Genomic DNA, 27,891 nt, shown 5'->3' on the forward strand with positions numbered 1-27,891 from the left:
TCCTGCTCCCAGAGCCCCACTGCTGGGTCACGTGTAGAAAGTGGAAGGTGCAAACAGAGGTCCCTTGGCTCTTCCATACCTGAGGAGTGTCTCAGAGTTTGTCTGGATCGTGCCATGATTTTTACAACCTGCTTTTCTTTCCAGGTGCTGGCATTTCACCCAAAATTAGAGAAAGTGGGAGCAATGTGACTGTTAACTCCAGGTAATGTAGCTTTACATTTTGGTTTGCCTTGAGATACTCCTCCAACACTGGTTTCAAATAGAGTCTGATTTTCCCAAATATGAAGACGATTCCAGACTTGGTGGAGATCTGCCTGCTAAGACATGATGTAAAGCCATGGCATGTGCCCCCTGTTTGTCCCCAAGCCAGAGCATCCTGTTTATGGCCACAGAGAAGCACAGAGCCATTTCAGTTGGAAGCAACCTGTAAGATCATCAGGTCCAATGGCCTGCCAGGTTTTGTGGGAGTGAACGATGAGCAGAGAGCTCCAGGTGGTGCTAGAGGGGGTCCTCAGCCACCTGAGCACCCTCCATCCCCACCACTCGCTCACAGTCAAGCAGAAGTTTGAAACAGTGGAAATAAAATTATATTATTGCAGGCAGAGCTGATTTAATGAAAAATACATTGTCTTTCCACAGCTTCAGTGAAAATATATTGGTTTCTGCCAGATTAAATTAGAAGTCATCTATTCTTAGAATCTGTGAGAAACTGGCACAAGAGGGGAGTGGATATGAGAGACTTCAAACCTCTTGCAGGGGCTGAATTAACTGACTTCAGGCCTTTGCCTGCAAAGGAAATTAAGTAATGTTTCCTCCTGCTAAACATGCACTGCAAAATAATCATATGAAAACACTAAAATATTCATTTATTTACAATCTGAGCTCGGGAATTACTGGTTTGCTTTGCTTTTGTTTGACAGGCATAGTTTTGTATTAAAATTGAACCAAATGAGTATGAGTAAAGCTACTACCTACCTTAAAAACAGGACTAATTTTAGATAAAACAGGAAGTTGTATTCAACAATAACAAAAAAGTTTCTGTTTCATTTAAAAGGCCTTAAAATTCTGGGTTTGTCTGGTTTTCCCAATATTGTATCGTGGCAGTTTCTGAGCTGAAAGCACTGCAATGAAAAATCAAGACACTTCATTCGACAAGTGTCAAGACAAAGAATCTTCACTTTTCCAGTTTTTCCACCATTTCTTTTGAGCTGAACTCAATAAATCCTCCTAAATCTTTGGGGCTTTTGAAAAGGACTCAATGTCTCTTTTTAACCCTTTTTAAACTTTAAAAGATGAATAAACTCCCATTTGCTAAAAGGTGGTTGTGTTGATCAAAGACTTATATCATTCTGTTGGCATTGGCTTTGCTACCAGACAGTCCCAAATACATCTTTCTGCAAAATAAATGGGCTTGGATTAACTCAGTTTGGATGCTCTTGAACTGCAGTGAAGTCTCCTTGTGGTTTACCCTCTGACACCAAATTAACCTTCCCCTGAGCGAGGCATTTATATTCTGGAGTAAATGCACTCTCACACAGAGTTATTCTGCAATTACATTAACTTCTATTTGGTCTCAGCGTGACAAGAGCAAGTGTGGAGAGCACAGGGTGAGCAGAGGATGAACAGGGAGCATCCCCTGCTGCCTGCAGGGACAGGCTCCCTGTGCTCACCTGCACTGGTTTCTGAACTTGCTGTTTGTGCAGTGAAAAGCAATCCTGGAGTGAGCTGTGACACAAATGGGACTGCCCAAAGCTGCAGTTTGCACCTCAGGAGTCCCAGTGAAATCCTCACCAGGGTTTTTACACCTGGTCTCTGCAGGAGCACAGTGCTCTAACAGAGGGGACATGAATCATCCTCAAAGAGCTTTGCATATTCTCTGTCTTTGCTTTCAAGTGGTTTCATGTCCATTCCTCTTAAACGGATTGGAAACTAGGAAGAGGATGAAACCAGAGGATGTTTTCAGAGCCTGTAAACATTCAAGGCTGGATTCAACTGGGCTTGGAACAACCTGCTCCAGTGGAAGGTGTCCCTGCCCATGGCAGGGAGTGGAACTGGATGAGCTGTAAGGTCTCTTCCAACCCAAACTATTTCAGGATTCAATGAAAGAGTGTAAACAGAAATGTGCTGTCAGACAGCTCATCCTGACAGCAGATCCCACTGCTTGAACCAGACTGGCATGGTAGTACTTGGGCAGGGAGTGGAACATAGAAGTGCTTCCCCTTCCTAAATACCCGAGTTCCACCACCACAGAGCAGCTTCCTCTGGAAAGTCAGCCAAAAAACCGATGGCATGCTGAAAGTGACTCCCCCAGGGCCTGGGGCCGTCCTGTATCCCAAACACTGAGTGCTGTGAATGTGAGTGATAAGCAAATGTTGGTGATTCAGCTCTGGCAGAGGCTGGGTTGCATTGCTCAGCTCTGGCAGAGGCTGGATTGCACTTTGGTCTACAAGAGTCAGCCCCGCATCCATCCTGCAGGTCTCAGCAATTTCCCTGAGAAGAGGAAACAAAGCAGCTTTTGGCTATGTTTACTCAAGCAAATCACAATTTTCTCTGTAAGGGCTTTTACCACTTGCAAATTTGCTTTTCTTGTATTTACAGCTCCTTCCTGGCCAGACTCCAGCATTTGGGGGTAACCCACAGCAGAAATTATAATTGCAAGGGTATGATGCTGAAGGGTTGGAGTGATGCCACCATAGGAAATGCTTTCAGGAAGATGCTTTCAGAAAGATGTTTTCAGTAGATGCTTTCAGGAGATGGTTTCAGAAAGATGCTTTCAGTAGATGCTTTCAAGAGATGGTTTCAGGAAGATGTTTTCAGTAGATGCTTTCAGAAAGATGCTTTTGGGACATGCCTTCAGAAGGTGCTTTTGGAAGATGGTTTCAGAAGAGGCTTTCAGGAAAATGCCTTTGAGAGATGGTTTCAGGAATATGTTTTTGGTAGATGCAATCAGGAAGATTCTTTCAGAAGATGTTTCAGCTCCACCATCTCTGCTGCTCTCTCTACCTCAGCTACAGTGACTGCACTGGGGATCCCTTCCCACTTGCTAGGCTTTGCTCTGCTCATAGAATCCAGACTGGTTTGGGTTGGAAGGGACATTAAAGACCACCCAGTCCAATCCCCTACCATGGGCAGGGACACCTTCCACTGTCCCAGCTTGCTCCAAGCACTCTCCAACCTGGCCTTGGGCACTTCCAGAGATGGAGCAGTCACAGCTGCTCTGGGCACCCTGTGCCAGGGCCTGCCCACCCTCACAGGTAACAATTTCTTCCTAATTGTCCTCTCAGCACTGATTCAGTGAGACCCTTCCTGGCCACTTTGTAAGAGCCAAGATGCTTGAAATGCTCTTCCATTCTTAGGAGCAGGAGCTGCAGCTCTGGCAATAACTGCTGTCACACCCGACTTCAAGTGCAGATGAGCATTGGCCAATTTTCTGCTGGTTGAGAATTTGCTTCTGAAGTTCCCCACCTGCCCTGGAGAGCTGCTCCCTCGCCACCCTGAGCAGCACCTTGCACCTGAGTTCCAGCTCATTTTCAGCTATCAGCAAACTCCCACCATATACTGCCTGGCCAGAAATATGACCAGACACAGAACTACAGCAGGGAAACAGGCAGTGCCTGCTTTGTTCTTCCTTTAGAACTTGATTTGGTGCCGTATTTAAACATGAATTACTGAGAAGGCAAAGGCAGGGCTCTGCTCCTCACTGGCTGTTATTAAAACTCTAAATCAGGCTGCCTATGGAGCCATTCATGCTACCTTTGCAAAATGAAACAGGGAATCGGCCCCTTCTGTCTCACAGGGGGGTGCAAGCACTCTCAGTGATCCTAATAAAGCCCCTGGATTTTCCTGAACCTGCCAGTTTGCCATGTAAATCACCACAACGGAGTTGTCGAGGAAAAAGACTTGGAAATGTTCTTCCTAAATGGTAGCTCTATTGTCACTCAGAGCAGCAGCTGCCCAGATCTTGTTCAGCTGTAAATTCAGTGGTGGATTTCTTAAGGGTGGAGATTCATACCCCAAAATCCCACATCCAGCCTAAAACTCCAACCAAGAAACATCCCCATAGCTGGGGCATCTCTGGAAGGGCTGCAGGGACCATGGTGGGAATCCTGGTTTAGCCCCAGTTACAACTCAACCTCAGACATCCCAGTGGGATGGGCAAAGAAAATCAGAAGGGTAGAAGTGAGAAAACTTGAAGTAAATATTTTAATATGTAAAGCAAAGACTATGTGTGCAAGCAAGGCAAACTGAAGAGTCCATTCCCTGCTTCCCATCACAGGCAGGTGCTCAGCCATCCCAGGAAAACAGGGTCTCATCACTGGCACAGTGACTTTGGAAGAAAAAAACCCATCACTCAGAATATTCCCTCTCTTCCTTCTTCCCCCAGCTGAGAATGACTTCATGTGGTCTGGGATATCCCTGGGATCAGCTGGAATCAGCTGGGATTCTGGCTGTGCCTTCCCCAGCTTTTTGGGCACCCCCAGCCTCCCCTCTGGTGGGGTGAGGAGCAGAAAAGGCCCTAAAGCTGTCAGTCCTGCCCAGCAAAAGCAAAACATCCCTGGATTATCTCCAGCACAAATCCACACCACTGCCCCAGACAAGTTATTGTGAAGGAAATGATCTCTCTCCCACCCACATCCAGCACATGGTGGGATGGGGACATTAATTTATTATATTTAGGCTGATAGAACTGATGCTCTGTTTCAAAATACTTAAAAAAAATCCAAAGTTTTGGTTTTGTTTTTGGTTTTGTTTGGATTTTTCATTGTTATTATACAAGGTTTAGGTTCTTTCAATTTCATTTTCCAGGCAGCCTTTTCCTGCTCAGATATCACTGACCAGCTTCACCACAAGAAGCTCAAACTGACCTGAAAATGCATTTCCACTGCTCAGATAATTGATCTTCACTGCTGTCTGCCAAATGAGAGCACTGAGTCACTTCCATCCCCACCAGCCTGGTCACAGCCTCCCCCAGCCAGGCCAGTAAAGCTCTCACCCACAGAGAGGACTCAGCAGAGGGTTTTTTCCTGTAGGATGGGAAAACAGAACCTTCCTTTATCTTCTGGAATGAACTTTCTGCTTCCTACAGGGAAGAGACCAGCAAAGACACTGGGGTAGAAGAATGGTGATGCATTTCATACCATCAGAGAGTCCCAGACTGGTTTGGGTTGAAAAAGACATTAAGGCTCATCCAGTGCCACCCGTGCCATGGCAGGGACACCTTCCACTGTCCCAGGCTGCTCAAGTCCTGTCCAGCCTGGCTTGGGACACTTTCAGGGATCCAGGGGCAGCCCCAGCTGCTCTGGGCACCCTGTGCCAGGGCCTGCCCACCCTGCCAGGGAAGTATTCATAGACAGAAATGAACTTGGATAAAAAATCTGTTTAGTCCAATTTGCAAATTTTTTCCCCCTCTGAAAGCAGACAAAATTACTCTTTAGGTTTTCTGAGCCTTTTTTCTCACCCATCACCTCAGGTACCTTCTCAGAGGATATGTGATGAGCAAAGGGCTCAGGGTAGGACCCTCTCCTGTCACATCCTACACAAGCTGAAAGGACCTGTTAAGTTGGGGCAGCTCCATGGAGCAAAATGCCTGAGCTGCTCAGCTCTGCCAAGAGCAACTCTGGACACTTATTACGGTACTGACTTAAATCACATCCAAAAGGAGCAGAGAAATTTCATGTGTTCTTCCCCCTCAAAAAGGGCAAGGATTTAAGATGAGGTTTATTCCTCTCAGTGCAGAAACAGCTCCTCTGGGGTAGATAGAATCCTGCTGAGAGTAAATACCATAATCTGGTCGAGTTCCTGCCCCTGTTACTTCTCAGCCCATTAAATAACTCATGAACTAAATCACCCAACATTCCCAAGGGGGGAAAGGATTAGGCCCATCCAGCACACGGGGGAGCACAAATTAAATTACATGTTCCAGCCAAAAGCAGCTCATGTGGCCTCCAGCAAACTTCATCCCTTATCCATGACTCTGATTTCCATAAAGTTCTAATGATGCCACAGGACACATCTCCAGTGCATCAACCTGTCCCCACAGCAAACAGTCCTTTCAGTCAACTCACTTCAGATTTCTGCCTTTGGGAGGTTTCCCTGCAGAGCTGCCTCCAGCTCAGGGGCCCCAGCACAGGCTGGACCTGGAGCTGCTGGGATGGGTCCAGAGGAGCCACGGAGCTGCTCCAGGGCTGCAGCCCTTCTGAGCCAGGCTGGGAGAGCTGGGGGGCTCACCTGGAGAGGAGAAGCTCCAGGGAGAGCTCAGAGCCCCTGGCAGGGCCTGAAGGGGCTCCAGGAGAGCTGGAGAGGGACTGGGGACAAGGCATGGAGGGACAGGACACAGGGAATGGCTCCCACTGCCAGAGGGCAGGGATGGATGGGAGATTGGGAATGAGGAATTGTTCCCTGGCAGGGTGGGCAGGCCCTGGCACAGGGTGCCCAGAGCAGCTGGGGCTGCCCCTGCATCCCTGGCAGTGTCCAAGCCAGGTTAGATTGGGTTTGGATCAGCCTGGGATAGTGGAAGCTGGGATTTGCTCTCAATACAAATGCAAGCAGAAGTTTTTTACCCATTGGCCCTGCCCAGACCCCCCAGCAATCCCACCCTGGGAATCCCTGGCAGCGCTGTCCAAACCCTCCTGGAGCTCTGGCAGCCTCGGGGCTGGGACCATTCCCTGGGATCCTGGGCAGTGCCAGCACCATCTTCATGTCCCTCTTTTGGACACTTCCAACACCTTTGGGTCTTTGGCACAGAGAGATGCCCCTGGGGACCCCCAAGGACAGCCATCCCCTGCCACCTCCCAGCTCTTTGCAGTCCTTTGGCACCAGCATTGCAATTAGCTTTGAGATTGTTTTTTTCTTGTTTTCCCAGATCAGCCGCTTGAGGAAGGACAATCAGGGTTGCCATGGCAATGGAAGGATGACTTCTTAATTTGTGGGATTCTTTAATTATTCTGAGAATTGTAATCCCATGAAAACTGCCTCCTTTGGAGAAATTCACTTAAGAGCTGCACAGGCACTGAAGGAGAAGTTAAAAAGAAAGGAAAACTAATGAAGATGGTTTTGGGGCAAAAGAACGAAAAAAAAAAAATTGGTGCATCTTTCTTGCTTGTTTCATGTGCCAACAAGAACAAATGTCTGGTGTTATCCAGAAACAAGGGCCTGGAATGGGTCCTAAACTTGAATTATTCATGAGAAATTCAAGGTGTTTTTACAGACTTTCTGAGAAACAAGAGTATCAGGCAGAACTAACACATATAACTGAAAATAAAACCGTGTAAAACTTAATGGATAACAAGTAGGATTTCAAGGGCTATTTAAATGGAGAGGCACCAGAGAAAATATAATTTTTAGTGCATTTTTTTATCCCCAGATCTTACAATTCAAGACACAGAACAGAAGCAGCACTACTTTCATTTTGTATAGGATGAAGAGACACTGTGGCTTGCTCAGGGTGGGCAGTGAAGCACAGGCACAGGAGGATAAAGCAAAAGTCCCTGGGCTGTCCCAGCTGGCTTTGGAGCTGAGCAGGTGCCACCTGAGTCACCTGTGACAGGAGCACCTTGGAAGCCAGATGAACACAGCCCCGGAGAGGGGCTGGTAAATCGGTTATTGCAGAGAAGCTGGGAATGTGAGAGGGAGCAGGGCAGCCTCTGAGTGCTGAGAAACACTCTAAAAATCCAATATTCCCTCGCTGGGGCCCACAGCCTCCAGAGGAGTATTAATGTGCTTTAATATTTCTGCAGGAGGAGGAGGGGGATGAGGAAGGCACCTGGAGCATCCTCTCTGCTGCTGGGGGAGAAATCTTCCCCCCAGATCATTCTTCCAATGGAAAACACTGGTTCAGCTTTCTGCCAATATGATGTTTTCATCATCACCTTTCTTTGGAGGGAAATGTGCATGGAAGTGGAGCACTTAATTGCCTTACTTGCAAACAGCTTTGCTGCCCAGAGCAGCTGGGGCTGCCCCTGGATCCCTGGCAGTGCCCAAGGCCAGGCTGGATGGGGCTTAGAGCACCCTGGGATAGTGGAAAGTGTCCCTGCCATGACACGGGAGGGACTGAATGATTTTAAGGTCTCTTCCAACCCAAACCAGTCTGGGATTCTATGACCTTTCTTTAGAAGGCATTTCATGCAGCCATTTAAATATTTTTTGTTTTCTTTCAAGGAGACTTCTTTTTCTTTTCAGCTGCTTTCATTGCTTTCATTTTATACCCCATTATAAATCCAAGCACAATATTAAATGCACTGAAATAAAAATTTCAATTTTCTCTATATATTAAAAAGCTGTTTAACTGAGCCAAAGCTACTTTGGAAGTGATCAGATTAAATTTCAGGGGAAACATCAACATTCAGCATTATGTTCCTGTTTAGAAAGGTGGACTCCTTTATGTAGCTGAGCCCCCTCTGCTCATGGGAGCTCTGTGTCCCCACTTTGAAGACACTGGCAGTAAAAATTTAAGTGACAAGAGAGTCCAAAAAGACTGGGGAAAGAGTGAGAAATTGAGGGGGAGTTACAGATCACAATTAACTTAACCAAAGTCCTTCTTCCAGGAGTCACTGTTGGTGGCCCGATGCTCCCTGGCTTCCCTTCCAAATGCCTGTTGTCCTTTCTGCCTTCAAAGCCCACGGCAAGAGCAGCATCCTGGGAAATCCCAGTGGGACATCGATGGGACATTGCCCTGGTGCTCAGTGCAACCACAGAACGATCGGCAGCTGGGCCAGGGGAGGATCTGGAGCCGCTGAGGGAGCTGGGAAGGGGCTCAGCCTGGAGCAAAGGAGGCTCAGGGGGCCCTTGTGGCTCTGCACAGCTCCTGACAGGAGGGGACAGCCGGGGGGTCGGGCTGTGCTCCAGGGAACAGGGACAGGAGCAGAGGGAACGGCCTCAGGCTGGGCCAGGGCAGGTTGGATTGGATATTAGGGAAGATTTCTTCATGGAAAGTGGTGTCCAGTGTGCAAGGCAGGGGTGGAGTCCCCATCCCTGGAGGGGTTTAAAAGCCCTGTGGATGTGGCACTTGGGATAAGCTCAGGGGTGGCCTTGGCAGTGCTGGGTCAACTCAGTTGGATTCAATGGGCTCAGAGGACTTTTCCAATCTAAATAATTCTGTGATTGTCAGACAAACTTCTTCCCTGGACTTCAGCCATCACTGTGTGGGGTTAGGTTGTGTGTTTATTTTAATAATCCTTTTTTTTCTCCTTTAAGCCCAGAGGGAAGCATCAAAAAAATGAACTGGCAGAAAACACAGTGATTTCCAGGCTTAAGGAGAGGGCTCTGGCCCAGGGCTGTGGGGACCATGTACTGAGGCACATGGGGGACCAAAGCACCTCATTTTCTTTGTAAAACATCCCATTGCTGTGTCTGTGAGGTCAGTCCTGCGTTTCTCGTTGCAAACCCTTTACCTGGGCTGTGCTCCCGGGAGGGCTCAGGGGGGGCTGGGGAAGCAGAGGGGCTCACACAGGTCGGGACCCTTCTTCATCCCATTTTTCCTCCTCGAATAGAGCCTTTTCCCGGTGTTTCGGGGTGGGATCCCGAGCACTGCAGCAAGTGCTGGAGACAGCAGAGGGCAGGCACAGGCTGTGCAAAGGAGAGAGGGCTCTGCACAGCCTGTGCCTGCCCTCTTCCCAGCCAGCCTGGCCCTCTCCACTTCCCTCCATCTCTGCAAAAGGGTGACAAACATATCAGGGATATGTCTTCTGGCCCTGCCTGGCTCGTCTGCTGAAGCAGATTTGAAGCAGCATGTTGGAGGGACATCCAGGGGCTGAGGCTGGGCTATGGGCTCCCATGGCAGCTCCACCTGCATTCCCAGGCACTCCCTAGTGCTGGGCTCTGCCATCTCAGGGCTTTACGGGACCAGCCAGGCTGCCTTTCCTCCCCCTGCGTGTCCCTTAGAGGGGTTGTTGACATGGGTGGCCAGAGGGGCCATCAGCCCTTACCAGCCCTTGCTTCCCATGTGCCTCACCCTTGCTGGTGTTACCCCACAGCTCATCCCCAGCCCTTTCCTTGGCCAATGGCAGCTCTTGGGCACAGCCTGAGCCACCAGTCCTCACCAGAGTGGCACAGTGCCCAGAGCAGCTGGGGTTGCCCCTGGATCCCTGGCAGTGCCCAAGGCCAGGCTGGACAGGGCTTGGAGCACCTGGGACAGTGAAGGTGTCCCTGCCATGGCAAGGGTGAGATGAGATGACCCCTTCCAACCCAAACCATTCCACGATACTGTATTTCGTCTCCCTGGTTTGTGCCCATCCCCAGGGGCAGCGGGGCAGAGCCGGTGCCAGAGCCGGTGCCAGAGCCGGTGCCAGAGCCGGTGCCAGGCAGCTCTGCTGGGCACGGGGCAGCTCCCCCAGGCTGCGGCCAAAGCTCCCTGCACAGTTCAGCAATAAAAGGCAGCAGATGGTTTATGGTGTGAGTTACAGCAAACTCACATTTTGCTGTAATTTGGGATTGCAAAGGCAGCACGAAGGGGGAACAAACGAAAGGATTAATGGGGAACAAATGAAAGGATTAACACACCGGCCCGGCCAGTGCAGGCGAGGGGAAGGGAGGGGGATTTGAGATGGGCTGGGAGTGGGTAGGAAAGGGAGCCCATTCTAGCCAGGGATTTTTTAGAGGGGAAGAGCATTGTCCCTGACCATGCAGGGGTGATGAGCACAAGGGAAGATGAGGTCTGGAGCCAGAAGCAAGGATGCTGTGGCCACTCTGCTGCTTTAATTCTGGGCCATAGCTTTTTGGGGTGTGCTCAGCTCTGCCTTTTCCACTCTCCTGGAAAGGGCACCACAAGGTGCAGGAGGTTTGTGCATCTGTCTTTGTCTGAATTTCTGTGTAATGCAAAAGGAACACAGCTCTGTTTAGCCACCACTGGACTGTGTTGAGAGCCTGGCTTCACTCACAGGCACAGATGCAAGAGGAGGGACCATATTTTGCATTTCAGGGCTGATGTGGATTTGTACAAGAGGAAACCAGACTCTGAAGGCAGCTCCTGCTCCCTCTGCACCCCAGCCATTCATGACAACAGGGTGCTGGAGCCTTCTGGCTATGGATGGAGGCTTCAGCTTCAGGGCAGCTACCTGGTATGAAAAGGCCTTCTGGGAAAAACAGCACAGGGTTCCCAAGTCCTTTGTCCCCTCTTTGCCTCAGATTCCCTGGTGTAAACTGGAGAAAGTAGTGTTGTAGCAGGGCTTGTATGGGTAGCTCAGACGGAGAGACATTCCCATAGGAACATCCGTGCTGGGGGATGCACAGCCCCACTTGCCTTTGGCTGCCAAGGCCAAACGTGGAGACAGCAAAGCTGAAATTATCTTATGTCTGGTGAAAACCATCAGGGGGAGGACAGGGCGGCTTCTGGCCTGGGGACAAGGGTCTGGCCGGTCTATCCGTGAAGTCAAGCACCTGAAAGGTGAAGGGGCCAAATGGAGCAAATGGTCTGTTGTCATGGTAACTGCACTCAGGGTAACGGCACTCAGGGTTATAAATCCAGAAACTGGGCTCATTTAATCTTTAAAGGTGGCTGAGAGTCATGAGGCATTGCCCTGCAGATGCTGACAGGATCTGCCTGTGCTTCAACCTTCTGCTCCCACCTCATTCCAACTGGGAAAGTCGCGTCCTGGGTGCTTCCATGCTCTGGGACCCTCACCTGCTGTAGGGTTTGGTGCTGTAGAGGGACAGAAATCCTGGGGTTTCATTTTGGCTCTGAAAAAAAGCGAGCAGAAGCCCTGCTGTTCATGGAGCCGATATGGATGGAGCTGCTCCGACCCTGCTCAGACCCAGCACCTCACACCTCTGGTGCGGATCCCCCTCACTCCCACTCCTGCAGTCGCACCACGCATGCACCGAGGCATCGTCACAGGATCTGCAGCATCTCCTGGGTAGAAAGCCCAGTTTTCCTCCCCTCCACCCCCTCCTTCCCAGCCTGCCGGCTGAAGGCGCATCTGGGAGCGCCTTCCCCAAACGCATCCCTCACAGCTGCCTCCGGGCGGCACGCAGAACACCTGGAGATCCTGGGGGGCCGAGCCGGGGGCGCAGGAGCTGCTGGGCACAGCCCCCGGCCCCGCCGAGGCACAGCCGCTGCAGACTCGGGCTGGAGCCGGGGGTCCCTGTCCTGTCCCTGCCCTGTCCCTGCCCTGTCCCTGCCCTGTCCCTGCCCTGTCCCTGCCCTGTCCCTGCCCTGTCCCTGCCCTGTCCCTGCCCTGTCCCTGCCCTGTCCCTGCCCTGTCCCTGCCCTGTCCCTGCCCTGTCCCTGCCCTGTCCCTGCCCTGTCCCTGCCCTGTCCCTGCCCTGTCCCTGCCCTGTCCCTGCCCTGTCCCTGCCCTGTCCCTGCCCTGTCCCTGCCCTGTCCCTGCCCTGTCCCTGCCCTGTCCCTGCCCTGTCCCTGCCCTGTCCCTGCCCTGTCCCTGCCCTGTCCCTGCCCTGTCCCTGCCCTGTCCCTGCCCTGTCCCTGCCCTGTCCCTGCCCTGTCCCTGCCCTGTCCCTGCCCTGTCCCTGCCCTGTCCCTGCCCTGTCCCTGCCCTGTCCCTGCCCTGTCCCTGCCCTGTCCCTGCCCTGTCCCTGCCCTGTCCCTGCCCTGTCCCTGCCCTGTCCCTGCCCTGTCCCTGCCCTGTCCCTGCCCTGTCCCTGCCCTGTCCCTGCCCTGTCCCTGCCCTGTCCCTGCCCTGTCCCTGCCCTGTCCCTGCCCTGTCCCTGCCCTGTCCCTGCCCTGTCCCTGCCCTGTCCCTGCCCTGTCCCTGCCCTGTCCCTGCCCTGTCCCTGCCCTGTCCCTGCCCTGTCCCTGCCCTGTCCCTGCCCTGTCCCTGCCCTGTCCCTGCCCTGTCCCTGCCCTGTCCCTGCCCTGTCCCTGCCCTGTCCCTGCCCTGTCCCTGTCCCTGCCCCTGCCCTGCCCGGGCTCCGCACCGTGTGTGACTCACGGCTCCCAGCGCTGCTCCCTGGCAGCCTGCAGGGCAGGAGAGCTCTGAGACAGCCAGGAGAGATGAGACACGCCACAGCCCCTCCGGCTCCTGCCCTGCCTGGGTTTTGCTCGGAGCTGCCGTGTGAAAGAGCAGCGGGTTAATGCGCTTCTTTCTAATCTGCGTGCGTGCGTGGAGCTGAGCAGCAATCCCCTTCTTGTCTTTTATTTTTCAGTCTCTCCTTTTATTTTTTAGCCTTTCCTTTTCCCTCCCCCTTTTGCTCTCCTATTTCTCCCTCTGAACTAGCTGCCCACCTTTCGCTTGCAAATCACACCGACAGCACAGGCTGGGTTTTCGGGGTGGTGTTTTCTGCCCAAAATGGAGGAGGAGAGATGCCTAAATCCTGCAGTCGCATCCCCGGAGCTCGGGGAGCATCTCCCGGTCGGGCTGAAGATATGCGGGAAGCAGCATCCTCGGCTTTCCGCACTAGTTAACAGCCTGCGAGCTGCCTCCACTTGTTTTAGGCTCGCTCGCTTAATCTCAGCTCCCCTCGGCGCGTGTGTGCTTGTGTGTGTGTGTGTGTGCAGGGGGAGGACTTTATTGCCATTGGCTCAGCTTTCGCTGCCCACCCACATCTCTTCCACATCACCTTGGTGTCTCCCTAAATAAAACCAGCCCTCCTTATCGCACCGACGAAATCAAGAGCAAGAGTTTGAATGGATTTTATATAAATATTTACCCCGACAAAGCTACTGCTGAGCTCGTGGGATAAACTCGCAGCAGCTGGTCTCACTCTGCTTCCCTCGCTTGCCCCTGGAAGGGTTTAATTACTCTGGAGAGGAGAGGGGAGAGATCCAGACCCCAGTTCTGGCTCCAGACTGACCCAAAAAGCAGGACCAGGATTTAAATGAACTATGGATCTGAAGGACAGCACCAGCGAGGGCAGCATGGGCAGCCTGCAGCCTTCCAGCATCCAGATTTTTGCCAACACCACCACGCTCCACGGGATCCGTCACGTCTTCGTCTACGGGCCGGTGACCATCCGGCGCCTGCTCTGGACCTTGGCCTTTGTGGGCTCGCTGGGTCTCCTCCTGGTGGAGAGCTCGGACAGGGTGGCTTTTTACTTCTCCTACCAGCACGTGACCAAAGTGGACGAGGTGGTGGCGAACAGCCTGGTGTTTCCTGCTGTCACCATCTGTAACCTCAACGAGTTCCGCTTCTCCCGGCTCACCACCAACGACCTGTACCACGCTGGGGAGCTCCTGGCTCTGCTGGATGTCAACCTGCAGATCCCCAACCCTCACCTGGCTGACCCCACTGTCTTAGCCACCCTCCAAGAAAAGGCCAACTTTAAGCAGTATAAACCCAAAGTTTTCAGCATGCAAGAGTTCCTGGCACGGGTTGGCCACGACCTGAAGGATATGATGCTGTACTGCAAGTTCAGAGGCCAGGAGTGCAACCACAAGGACTTCAAAACAGTGAGTATGAGCAGACACTCTGCTTTTCTCTTCTCTGGGCATGTGGACCATGGTGTTGCAGGACCAGGACAGCCCTGGAGGTCACTGGCCAAGCTGTGTGGGTCCGGTGTGGTGAGACAGTGGCTGCCAGGCTCTGGCATGGCAGAGGAGGAGCAGGAGGAAGCCTGTTGAGCTGAAGTTTGTTTGTTGGAGTCCTAATGGGGGTTTTGTGGGGCCAAACCTGCAAAGAACTTGTAGCAGGTGCAGCGTTCATCCTGCATAAGGCCCATGGCTCCCAGCATTTGCTCAGGGTCAGGTGGATGCTGCTGAGCATCACAGGGGGCCTGAGGGTCTCTTTCCATGGCCAGTGGATGTCAGCCAGCTGGTGAGGGGCTGGACAGAGCCAACAAGAAGGGCAGGTGCTTGGGGCTGGTCTGAGCAGTGTCCAGCTGTGTTTCTCCAGGTGTTTTCAGTGTTGCTGGAACTCTGGAATGGGAGATTTTTCTTCTTGTTCCTGGTGTTCCTGGCTCATAAATCCTGGTTCGCTGCAGAGGGTGGGTAGCAGCTGGGTACCTGCCTGGTGCTGTGTCCTTCCTGTGCTGTGTTAGATGAAAGGAGGGGAAAGAGAGGGAGAGGAAAAGCAACTGAGAGGCTGAGCTCTGATCCTGGTCTGCTCTGAGAGGAGGGCGGGTGGAGTGAGCTGGGTACTTGAGCATCCTGAGGGGAGCAGCTGCTGCTGAGTTTCCAGCTTCTGGCTGGCACCCTGATGGCAGTGCAGGCTGGCCTGGGGGCTGTGGTGCTAAATGTGTCGGTGTAAAATAAGAATTACTAGGAGGTTGTCTGGATGAACTGCCCCCGGGGGCAGGTGAGGGGACTGGGCAGGGGCTTCAGAGGGGGCTGAGCCCCATCCTGGCTGAGCTGGGGGGTGCTGGGGTCTGGGCTAAGTCCCACTGTGCTCTCAGGCTATGCTGGGCAGTGTCTTGGCTCTGTGATCCTGGAGTCAGCAATGTTACAGGTTTCAGGTGGTTATTTCTTGGGAGTGCTGCTGGTTGTTCTGCTAAATATGGTGTGTCCTGCAGAGAGCAGGTCCTGGGCAGGGTTTGTGATCCCCATGTTCATCAGCAGAATCTTTGTCTGGTTTTGGGAGGAGGGAATATTTTCAGTCTGTGCTGCTTTGGGTCTCCAAGCTGACTCCAGCACTGAAGTCATTGCCGTCTCCTGGACTGGGCTCTCTTTACATCTCGGAGCAGGAACATAGAATTTTATGTCTCAGTTGTTACCTGTGCGTATCTCTGCTGCTGTGTCTATTTCAAACTGGATATTCAGGCAAACCATTCCCTTGTTTCTGCTCCCTGGGCAGGTCTGAGCAGGGGTTGGGTCATCCAAGTTGTAGGAAGGTGTCCACCAAGTTCCAGGGAGAGGAACTTGCTAAAGAGAAGCCATGTGTGAGCAAGTCTGGAGAATGGGATAAAAAAGGAGAAACAGATGCAAAAATGCAGGGGACAGAAGAGTTGGGAAGTGAGGTCAGATCCCAGGAGAATGGACAGACCTCTCTTGACTGTAGCAAAGTGTGGGGAGTGAGAGCTATTCTGCCCGTGGACTTGCCAAGATTGAAATAAGAACTAGCCAAAAGCAAAAATCTCAAAGCCAGGGGGCAACCAGCACTTTCAAAGCACCTGCAGGGCTTAAAAAAGGACTTTAAAAAGCAGAAGATAGTTCTTGGCAGCCCCCAGGACCCAGCAGGGTGTTACCTCTAGCTATTGAGTTTTTGAGATAATTGCTTCTGAAACAATGATTTTTATTTTTTTTCCTCATGGGGGATACTGTAGTTTCCAGAAAAACAAACATTCCCTATCTGCCAAATAAATGCTCTGTTAAAACAGATCAGGGCAAGCTAGAAAGAGACAGGATATTATGGACTGACAGCGCTTGTCCTTGTCAAAGTGAGAGATTGAGCGCAATACTTCAGCCCATTCTGCAAAGCAGCTCCTACCTGAGCCAGAAGACAACATTGTCTCTCACAGAGGCAGGGCCTCAGTCTCACTGACTCCAGGTAATCCCCCAGGTTATGGAAATCCAGGAAGTAGCACTCAACAGGGACACAACAACCCTGTTTTTCTTCCAGATTTTACCTCTCAGATAAAAGGCAGGAAAAAGTGTCTGTTTGAAGGATGAGTAGGTGTTTCCACAGGGAAAATGCTGTAAAGGTCTGTGAGCTGCCTCCAGGCTGAATCAGAACCTCATGTCCTGGATGAATTTTGCATTTAATCACCACCAACCTGTTGCAGCTGCACTCGGGCTCAGTGACAGCACATCCATCCTGCTGCAGCACCCGCTGGAGAAGAGTCATCACTGGAGCCTGATTTGTTTCCTGAGGGGAAACAGGGTGTAAATCCCAGGGCAGTTCTGCACTATGTCATCAGGGTGAAGAGCTACGAGGGTTTTATATACACTCCCCAGTTCTGGCAGCTGGGAGCAGAGGAGGCAGGAGCTTTGCAGCAGAGGGCTGCACCAAACAGGAACTCTGCAAGAAGGTGCTGCTGGCGGAGTCAGTGCTGTGCTGCCTCTGGCCAGCTCTGCCCTCTGGTGCACGGGGCTTTTGTGTGCAGGGTGTCCCTGAATAAAGCCCACAGTGCTGCTGCTGCATGGAGAGCGGGAGCTGAAACGGCAGCATCTTGGCACTTTGAAAACATTTGACTTTACCCTCCTTCCTCCTCCACAGCCCTGTTTAAACCCTCTGTCACTGCTTTAATAACAGGACTTGAGCTGTATTTTCCCTATGCTTCCTGTTCCTTCTCCCCCTAATACCTCTCAGACAGCATTTCCCATATTAAGGTCTGCTCACTGGAGTGAGTACCCACAGCTTTTTTGCAGAAACACCCCAAAGGGAACAGCCAGGACTTAGCAGGATGTGCTGATCCTGCACCAGCATCGCCGCACACAGAACAGCAGAGAAGATAATGCAGAGCTCTGCTGTAGGCAAAGCCAGTGAAGAAGTGAAAATTGGCAGAACATGCTTTAGCAAAGCCATTTCCTTGGAGCAATGTGAAGGAGGAAAGCCTGATAACAGCAGCCAAGGAAATTCCCTCCTTGTTTTCCTCATTGTTCCCCCCAGGAGGTCCTGGTTGGAACTGACCTCGCAGATGGCATTTTCCTGGAGGAGCTGTGCTCCTGCTGCTCCACGTGACATCAAGGTCTTCCATCCCCCTGCTGCTGAGCCTGGCACAGCTTGGGCTCATCAGCCCTCACCACACCACTGTGATGTCCTGGGAGTCCCTGTGGGTGTGTGGAGCAAAGCCTCTTTCCCAGGGCTACTGGTGTGGCTCGTGGCCTGCACTGTTCCAGCCTGGGATGATGCTGGGCAGTCGCAGGGGACACTTGCAGGAGGATTTTGTGTGGGGCCCAGCAAATGTGGGGGGAAATGGGGAGAAAACCTCTGAACACCCTTTCAGCCCATGGGCAAACACGGAGTGAGGGATGGGATGGGATGGGATGGGATGGGATGGGATGGGATGGGATGGGATGGGATGGGATGGGATGGGAGTGGATACTGGGAATGTGAGCAGGGGACAATGGGATCCCTCAGTCCCCCCTTGCTGAGAAACACTCCCCATCAGCACGGCCCTGCCCAGCACAGCCCGGCCGTGCCTCTGGGGCTGTTCTGGGTGTGTGCTCTGGGTGTCTGGGGTGGTACCGCGTTCCTCAGTCGGGTTGTTTGCTAAATGCTGTGTTGGTCTGTGCTTCCTTGCATGCCCAGTCATTCCAACTAACACAAACTTTTCCCTTGTGCCTGCTCTGCCTCATCAGGTGTCTATTTATTGCCAGTGGCCATGACAATTGAAGGATAGAACTCATTTATTTTCAATACACATTCTTCTGACCTACAGGGTCCACATAATGAAGTGTATCTCATGTGAATATTGCTATTTTAAGACACAAGTTTCTGTCAATCTATCTGGCTTTCTCTATACATATTTTTTTCTGCCTTTTTTAAAATGTATCTATCAGACCAATGTTTAGTGAATAGCTTTGGCTTTTTAGATTAACTAGTCCATTCTCATCTGTTATAAAACTTTCACTTTCTTAAAGAGAAAAAGTCAGGATAGTGCATACTTGATTCAAAAAAACATTACATTTCTTATTCAACAATTTTTCTGGAGAGTCACAACTTTTTCCAGTTTGCTCCAGAATCTGAGATGCCATAATGAGATCTGCCATTATGAGAGGTGCAATAATGAGATGTGCAATTCAGTGATAACTTTTACACAAACAGGCCGTTCTTCCAGTAGGAAATCACACAGGAAACCCAGCAGGTCTCTGTGCAGCCTTCCCAGTTTGCACTGGAATATCTCAATTTTGTAGGTGCTGTTGAGGTCCGGGTGTGGGCACAGGCACAGAGGGAGTGCGGGGTTATAATTGTGCTGCTGCTGGTGTCTCATTGGGTGTCTAAAAGGAGGTGGATTGCTCCTGGCTCAGGTATCTAGCAAACCCTGCCCTTGGGAAGTGCAGACCCTCATTCCACCCAGTGGTTTCCTACAGTAAATTTCTCTGTCCTGTAAGGATTTATGGGTGTGGTAGTTCCCTGTAACACTGATGGGGTTTTTATTTCCTTTATTTATTAAAACTGGTAGGATAATATTTTATAATTTGCAGGAAGTTTCATGGATGGATGCCAGCTGGGATCAATGCTCATGAAAAACCATTCCTGGGTTGGAATGGTCAATAGAGTTAAGATCCAATGAAAGCTGTTGAGCTTCAGTGGGGCCTTTTCATGGCAAATCCAGTTTTAAATCCTTTAATACTATGTGTTGGCTTGGCACAGCCCAGTTTTTGATGGGGGGGGGGCACAGGAGTAGCTGCTGTGAGAAGGTGCTAGAAACTTCCAGCAGGTCTGACAGAGCCAATATCTGAGGGCTCTGAAGATGGCCATGCTGCTGGCCAATTAGAGAGGCTGGTAACACCTCTGTGATGACATATTTAAGAAGAAAGTCAAAACAGTGCCTGCTAATTTTTTCCCAGGGGTGGCCTGGCAGCGCTGCCGGGGCCATCCCAGTGGCGAGCCTCGCCTGCCTGGCTGTCTCTAGCCAGCTGTGCCAGCTGTGCCAGGCAGGAGGGCAGTGGTGGCAGCCTCCCCTTGCCAGCCCTGCATGAGGAGAGTGTTAATTAGCACCTGTGTGGTGGTGGTGGGGCCGGCAGTGAAAGCACAATGAGAGATTCCCCAAGGCAGAACCTGGACAAGATCAACTTCTCGGTGCTGCAGGATTTTGCAAGTATCTTTGAACTGGAGGAACTTGTTGGCAGTGGTACCTACGGGCAGCAGTTTTTCTTCTAGTCAGAGTGGAGGAGGAAGCGAGGACATGTGAGGGAAAGCAACGTGGTGGCACCAAGGCAGTGGAAAAAGAGGGGGAGGAAGTGCTCCAAAGTGCTGGAGCCAAGATTCCTCTGCAGACCATGGTGAGGACTGTGGTGAAGCAGCTGTCTCCCTTGCAAGCCATGAGGTCCATGGGGGATGCAGAAATCCACTCACAGCCTGTGAGAGAAGTGCTCACACGGAGGGGGTGGATGCCGGGGAAAGCTGTGATCCAGTGGGAGACCCACATGGAGAGAGAGGGCCCCTGCTCCCAGAGAGAGAGAGAGAGAGCTCTTACTTCCAAACTAGAGCAGCCTGTCTTTAGAGGACTGCACCTTGTGGATGTTACCCACGCCACAACAGTTTTGGGAAGACTGCCTGGGGGAGGGACCCCATGGCATAGCAGAAAAAAGACTCCTCTCCCTAAATGAACAGAAAAATACGTGGAGTGATGAACTGATCAAACCCGCATGCCCTGCCTCCCTTCACTGTTGGTGGGAAGGAGGGAGGGACTGGGAGGAAAAAAGGTGTTTTAGGGTCTTATTTTACTTCTCATTATCCTCCTCTGACTGTGTTAGTAATAAATTTACTTTATACCTTTAAATTTAAACCTGTTTTTCCCTTAGTGTTTTTCTCCCAGTCCTTACCTCAATTCATGAACCTTTGTTAATTCTTAATATTTTTTTCCTCCCTCTCCTCTGCCCAACAGTAGCAGAAGAGGGTAGGAGAATTACTTTCATGGATACCTGGCATTTGGCCAATATCAAACCATGATGTCCTGGAAGTATAAACACTGGGTGAAACAACTCCAAAGGAGAGAAAGTGCAGAAATGGGCTGCAGGCTGTTAACCTGGGTTCTCCACGTTTGGGATGCTGATCTGACTGCAGAGCTGACCGGAACAGTGACAGTCCTCCTTAATGATCCTTGAAAAGGGATGTGTTTGGATGTGTTTTGAGCTGTTTCTTAGCCAGGCATGCTGCCCTCCATTCAGGCTTTGGGATGGCAATAATTTAAACAAGTGGGAAATGTCAGGAACAGGCACAGCCAAAGTGTCAGAGCCAGCTGGAGAGCAGAGGGGGATGGATGATGAGGGAGATGAGGCATGGGGAGGGCCCTGGGAGAGGAAGGACAAAGAATCTGTGTGTAGGAGCCAGATGTGGGCTCAGCTTCCCTTGCTGGAGCAGCTGGCATTTGGTTTGGAGGAGAGCAAGAACCACTCCTCACTTCTGAGTCATTCCCATTCGTTAGAGTTATTTCTCAGGAGTCCAAATGAGAGCTTCTCCATCCTCCACACCCCACCTGCCCAGGGATTTGCACTCCAAATAGCAGCTGGAGCAAAATGCAAATCCACCCTTGGGATGGGGAAGAACTGCTGAGCAAGGGGGGTGTCATTGGAGTTCCAAGGACAGAGGAGATGTTTGAGGGCTGCTAGGGTTTATCAGAATTGTCCTGGGAATGGGTGAGGCTTTTCTTAGTATTGGAAATACCTGAGTGCAGCTTCTTGCACTTCAGCTCATTTCATCTGGACAGACACTGAGAACTGAAGTGCCCAAGGCTGTGGAGAGGCAAGGTTGTCAACAACAAAGAACAACTCTGATAACCATGTGGCACCATGTCCTGGTGCTGCCTTGACCTGTGGATCTCTGTGGCCAGCACAGTTCATGTCCAGGGTCTCCTGGACAACTGCCCTTGCATGAGTTAGCTGTGGAGAGGCAAGGTTGTCAAAACAGAGAACAACTCTGATAACCATGTGGCACCGTGTCCTGGTGCTGCCTTGGCCTGTGGCTCTCTGTGACCAACACAGTTCATGTCCAGGGTCTCCTGGACAACTGCCCTTGCATGAGTTCTCCTGGGTACAGTTTTCTGTCTGCAGTGGGTGGAGGGTGAAACCACAGGAAGCTTTCACATGTACTTGTGCTCTCTCAACAGGAACCAGACTTAGTTTAGTCATGTCCAAAGCTAGAAGTAAAGGCCAGGAAAGAAAAGGAATGTATAAAAACCCCAGCATGGTTTCCAGCAGGAGAGATAAAGTAGAGCAGCATACCTTGTTCATACCCCCCCATGCAAGTGTCCATTGGAGTCTTCTTGGCAGGTAATAAACAACATCCCAGATGTCCCCTCTTGAGGAATCTTTGTGTTTATCGACCAAATGCAGTGATGCCCTGGGAAAAATCATGGTATGACTGCTGTGGGTTTAATCTAAACCGTCCCTGTGAGGTTCTGACTACCAGGTCCATGATCCCCATGGACAGAAATGGGTAAAAATCTAAACCAATTGTCATGAAGTTAAACAGGAGAAATTCCCACTTGATAAAAAAAGAAAAAGGTCTGACTTCAGTGAGGGCCTCTAGCCTCTTGAGGTCCCTTCCAAGCTGAATTATTATTCTATAACAGAAAGCAGGTGCAGACCTGCTGGGTCTTAAATCCTTTTGCTATTTTTTGAGCATCTAATTTTTTCATAGAAACATAGAACCTTGGAATGGTTTGGGTTGGAAGGAACTTTTAAATCATCCAGTTCCACTCTCCACCATGTGCATCTTCCACTGTCCCAGGGTGCTCCAAGCCCCATTCATGCTGGTCTTCGACACTTCCAGAGATCCAGGGCAGCCACAGCTTCTTTGGGTATCTTGTGCCAGAGCCTCCCCACCCTCCCAGGAAGCATGTTTTCCTAATATCTCATCCAAAACCGCTCTCCTTCAGTTTAAAGCCATTCCCCTTTGTCCCACACACCCTTTTCCTCCATCTCTCTTGGACCCCTTTAGGCACTGGAAGGGGCTCTAAAGGAGATCTGTCTCCCCGGAGCTTCTCCTCTCCAGGCCAAACAGCCCTGCAGGACCTTGCTCCAAACCTGCTCTCCTTCTGTTTAAAGCCATTCCCCTTTGTCCCACACCCTTTTCCTCCATCTCTCTTTAGGCACTGGAAGGGGCTGTAAAGGAGATCTGTCTCCCCAGAGCTTCTCTTCTCCAGGCCAAACAGCCCTGCAGGACCTTGCACTTGGCCTTGATGGCCTCTGTGAGGGTCACACATTCCCACTTCTCCAGCCTGTCCAGGTCCTGCTGGATCCCATCCCTTCCCTCCAGCGTGTCACACAGCCTGGTGTCATCAAGCTTGCTGAGGGCAGCCTCAATTTTATTGTTCGTGTCACCAACAGTGATGGAAACCACAGCTGTAGCCCTGAGGAGCTCTGCCCATCTCTGACCTGCTCTCATGCTCAGTTCACCCTCAGTCTTCCTGAGAAATGAAAGCCAGTTTGAGATGATCACCTTCCTCTCTATGAACTCTGTGCACAAGTTTGCATTATTGACCTAAAGCCAAAAATTGCCCTAAAATGCAGAGTTGCTGACAGCTCTGTCTGCACTGAGCATTGAGGCATTCACAGCTCTGATTCCATAATGAGTCCACCACAGTTTCTCTGAGCAAAACCCTGTCTTTTCCCATTTCCTGAAACTATCCCTATTTGCTTTAGAAGCAGACAGTGGTGATTCCATAAAAAACCCCCTCAGATCCATCACTAAGCTCCTGCTGACAAAAAATGTGCCTGACAGCTCCTGAGGAGCGGCAGGACAGGGAGGTCATGCTTGGCATCTCCATCTCCTCTGGCAGGGTCTGGAGTCCCTCCTATGCCTTCCCAAAGGCATTTGTCACAGGATTTATGCCTGGAGTGCCATCCAGGCTCAGGCTGGCCACGCAGCAGAGTTCTGCATCCGTTGGCATGGTCAGGGTGAGGGCAGTGAAGGTGATAAGCTATTGTGTTAAGGCAGGTGTGAGCAGGGTGTCAGGTGATTGTGTTCCTGCCACAGCTACACCAGCTCTGCATGGGACTCAAAAATACAAAAAACATTGTAGTATAAAATATAAAAAAACGTCCTGCCTGCTGGGTTGATGAGACCCTGCAGCATTCCATCAGAAGAGCTCTTTGGAAAAACAGACCCATGGAAAACTTTATTGCTTACAAAGTGATGACAGCTATGAGAGGGCTGGGAGTGGGGAGGACTCAGATTTTCCTGAGGGAGAAAATGGTGATCTGTGGCTAAATGTGAAGGTTGTGAAAGTCAAGTGTCTGTGGTATTTTCAGGGTCCCCCGTTGTTGGGAGGAAATGATGAAATCTGACTCCATGTTCTTAGAAGGATAATTTATGATATTATATGATATATGATATATGATATATGATATATGATATATGATATATGATATAATATGATATGATATATGATGCTATACTAAACAATACTGAAGAATACAGAAAGGATACACCCAGAAAGCTAGAAAGAATACGAATGAAAACTCATGACCCCTTCCAGAGTCCCGACACAGCCTGACTGTGATTGGTCATTAAGTCCAAAAATTCACCTGTTGGATAAACAATCTCCAAACACATTCCAAAGCAGTAAAACACAGGAGAAGCAAATGAGATAATATTGTTTTCCTCTTTCTCCAAGGCTTCTCAGCTTCCCAGGACAGAAGTTCTGGTGAAGAGATTTTTTCAGAAAATATGATGGTGACAAGTGTCTATTCTGACAGCTGCATCTGCTGAGAGGTCATGATGAAAGGCCTTAGGTTGACTTTGTTGAGGGATGAGTGCAACCGAATGGTCCTCTAGCAGCTTGTTGGGACTTCCTGACCTATGCAAATCCGTGAGGAAACCTCCCAGGCACCAGAAGCTCAACAAGCTAGGAGGGAAAATGAGGTAGATGAGGTGGTCGTGTCTGACTCCAGCTGCCATGGATTAATGTATGAGACCTGCATCAGGAAAACAAAATCGCCCTTGGAGGTAAAAGAGACTGAGAGTTATTTCAGCACGACTGACACCAGAGTGCTCAGGGCCATCAAGAACCAATTTCCACCCAGCCATGAATATTTACAACCAAGCACATGCCGTTACTTGAAGAAAAGCTGAATTGTTTTGATCATTTGTTGCTGTTGTGCCATGGAAGGAAGGATTTAGTCTGTGTGTTAAGGCAAGGAGCGTGAAGTGAAGGAGTGAAGGGTAATGGAAAATGCACATATATTTGCTCAGGGTGAGATGGATGAAAGGAGGTTTAATCTGCACTTGGATGTCCCAGAGGAGCCAATCCAAGGGAATGGGGCCATCAGGGATTTTCATGTGCAAGAGGAGCTGCTCAGTTGTCTGCTCCTGTCAGAGGAGCTAGTTCTGCTTCGTGATTTCCTCAGAGATTGAAATTTGAAAAGAAAATCAGAAGTGAAAAAGACTGAGCCAAATTTTATCTCCTTCTCAGGTGCTCCCCCACATTGGTCTGACCTTGCACGAAAAGGGGATGACAGCCTCTTGTCTCAGGCCAGGTCTGTAGGCTTCCCTTTCAGTCAGCCCAAGGGTTGTCCAGATCTCACTTCCAGTGTGAGCTTCTTGGGAATTGGAGCCTTTCCTGAGGGAAGCTGATAGTGATGAGTCTGTCCACCTTGCCTATATGAAAATAATCCCAAACCAAAACCCAAACCCTGAAATTAAACCACTGGAGGTCCAAAAATCTTAGACATTTTAGTGGGAACAAGTTTTAGCTGCTCTATAAAATTGAGTTTTCATGATGCTCTTTCAGTGGTGATGAAGGCTAATACATAAATATAATATGAAGATTGGCATTAAAGTAATTTAAAATGAAATTAAAATTAAAAATTATTACAATGTATTTTGCTTTTTAAAGGTTTTGTCATTATTGGAAGAAGAAAATTGAAGCAACCCAGTTAGACATTTTTTGGTTTCTTGTTCCATTCTTGTTTTCCAGGCTCTCTGAAATCCCACGCTTGTGTAGTGGAGGAGTTGTGCAAAAATTTCACTTTATGAAAGGGGCTGAATCCCATAACAAACAGTGAATCTCATCCCATAACAGTGATTCAAACTTCTGGTTCACCTGAAGGTTTGAGGGACATTAATCTTAGGCCAGGAGAAGAGAATAAATAAACCCCAGCAAATGCTCTCTGGCGATTCAGCTGTGTTACTGTGAGAGGGGTAATTTAAGGGCTCCGTGACAGGAGGTTTCTCCCAGCTCAGTAGAAAATGATGAGCTGGAGCTCTGGCGCAGCGGGAGGACAGGACAGGACAGGATTCACACGAGGTTGCTCAATGACAGCCCAGCAAACATCACTGCAGTTGCCATAGGCAGGGCTAATTTAATTGCAGAGGAGAGTTAATGAGCAGTGGGAGGAATTAACAGAAACTTAACCCTTGGTAATCTAAACTTCCAACACCACCCTCCACTGCTGCCTGGCACTGAAATGGATGGTGAATGCTGAGACATCCAGGAAAGCCTCTCCATCCCTTCCAGGGCCTCCTGCAAGGCTTTGGAAGAGCAGCTCATGGCTCTGTCATGTGTGAAGTGGTGTCAGCAGAGCTATGAACTCCTCAGGAGTTCTCCAGTGATGAAGGAACCTGTGAAATCTGAACCAGAATGTCAGGGGTGTCAGTTCAACCTTGAATGGGGGATGGAATTACGTTTTGGAGATGGGGGGGACTCTCAGCCATCTGTAATGGGATGGTTTAGCTGAAGGGGACCTTGGATGGGACCTGACATTCACCACCAGATTTCTTGGTGTTTCTGTGAACAGGTGAACCAGAATTCTGCTCAGAAGTACAGTTTCTGTTCATCATACTGGTATTTTTCTCTGCATATACTGCTGGGATGAGGGTTAGGGGTGGGGATCAGGATCTCACAGAACATAACAAGTTGTTCCTCTTCAGCTCAGGAGCTGCTGGGGGGGTACAGCAGTCACACAACCCTGATATATTAATTTCTTCCTTTGAAGCATTTACTGTTTGGGGATTTTTATTTTTTTTTAATGAAAAGTGGCAAGTTTTCCCATAAGGCTTTGGGAAAACTGCTGCTGTGATCATTTCTCAAACAACATTTCCATCTAAACCAATCTTTATGTAAAAGATGGGAACAGTTTCCATGGATAGCATGACCAGGGTGTGGAGATCATGCTGGGCAGAAGGAGCTGCTGTGCTGGATGTTAAGATTGATCCTTGTTAATTGAGCTGCATTTTTCATCCTCTACCCTGGCCTCAGATGCTGCAGGATCACTCTAAATAGCCATTAACTAATGCTAGATTATGATGAAGCATCTCCTGAAATACATGTGACTTTCCCATGAATAACAAACGGATTTCTGTCAGGTACGGCAGGAGTTTGGAGCTGATCCACACCAATCCCAACAAGTCCCCCTGTAATTCCAGGACAGGCATTGAGAGAGGAGGTGCTGGGGTGTACTTGGCAGCTCAGGAGGAGACAAGTTCCAGGCTGACAAAGCAGTCCCAGTTTATAGAACCCAGTGGAGTTTGCCTCCTAAATACATTAATGAGGGTGAGATCCTTCTGTTAGCCCCCACAACTGCATCCATCCCTGCAAAAAGAATTCTCTCCTCATTATCTCATGGTAGAACAAAAAGACCCTCAGAAGTCAGCCTTGTGATGATGTCTCTGTACATCTGCACCTCTCTGGGGAAAAACAGGTCAAGAGGGAAAGAATTTTTCTATGGTGTTTGTGCATGATTTCCAAGTGTCTCCTGGGATGAGATTTTCCATGTGAAAAATGAAAGCTTTTTGTCTTAAAGCATTTCTGTTTTCCATGAAATTAATTAAAATAAAAATCTCAGTGCAAAATAAAACACTGAAACCCTGGGATGCCTCATTAAATGGATCATCTGGTTCAGAATTAAGTAATGGAAAAAAGTGATGCACAGCTGGGGAACTTTTCACCATGTGCTGCCTCTACATCTTGCTGTTGTAGGTCAGCAGGTTCTATTGCACCCAAGTTCTATTTTATAGGGGTTTTGAGGCAAACCCTGGTGTCATCTGAGTTAGTGGGGGGGGACCACCCTGAGTTACATATTCATGTCTGGCTTTCCCTGAATAGGGGGATTTTATTTCCTGCTTCCAAATGAGTTCTGTCTTTGAAAGGATAGTCAGAGCAAGATGCTTTTGACAGCCTGACCTCTGAGGTTTCTGGAGATGCTTTTAGGCTTATTTCCTGATAGGAGAAGGTTTCAGCAATTTCCCTCCATTTGAAAGAAGAGGAGAAGTCTCAAAATCATGTGATTTCTACAAGTTTCAGACAAGCTGGCAGCTGGGAGAGACCCAAACTGGAGCCCATGGAGAAAAACAGGGCCAGTGCTTGTGTTTTACATTGTGTCTGACAGGGACCAGCTGGCCAACAAACACATGTGCCCCACTTTCTCCAGGAGCAGCCTGGCAGTAATGAGACAGC

General features: G+C 49.9%; 1 protein-coding gene across 2 annotated transcripts in view; it reads left to right on the forward strand.

Moving 5' to 3' along the window:
* The first annotated feature begins 12,974 nt into the window (after positions 1-12,974).
* Positions 12,975-27,891, forward strand: part of LOC120498401 (acid-sensing ion channel 2) — a 404,155-nt gene continuing 389,238 nt past the window's right edge. For both annotated transcript variants that reach the window (XR_005626672.1, XM_039701060.1), the window contains exon 1: positions 12,975-14,341. Coding sequence is in view for 1 of the 2 variants with exons in the window: in XM_039701060.1 (XP_039556994.1) it covers positions 13,778-14,341 (564 nt within the window). In the remaining variant the exon portion in view is untranslated. The remainder of the gene's footprint in view (positions 14,342-27,891) is intronic.

This window comes from Passer montanus, unplaced genomic scaffold (genome assembly GCF_014805655.1).
Source record: "Passer montanus isolate IOZ18808 unplaced genomic scaffold, ASM1480565v1 scaffold148, whole genome shotgun sequence".
Taxonomy (NCBI): Eukaryota; Metazoa; Chordata; class Aves; order Passeriformes; family Passeridae; genus Passer; species Passer montanus.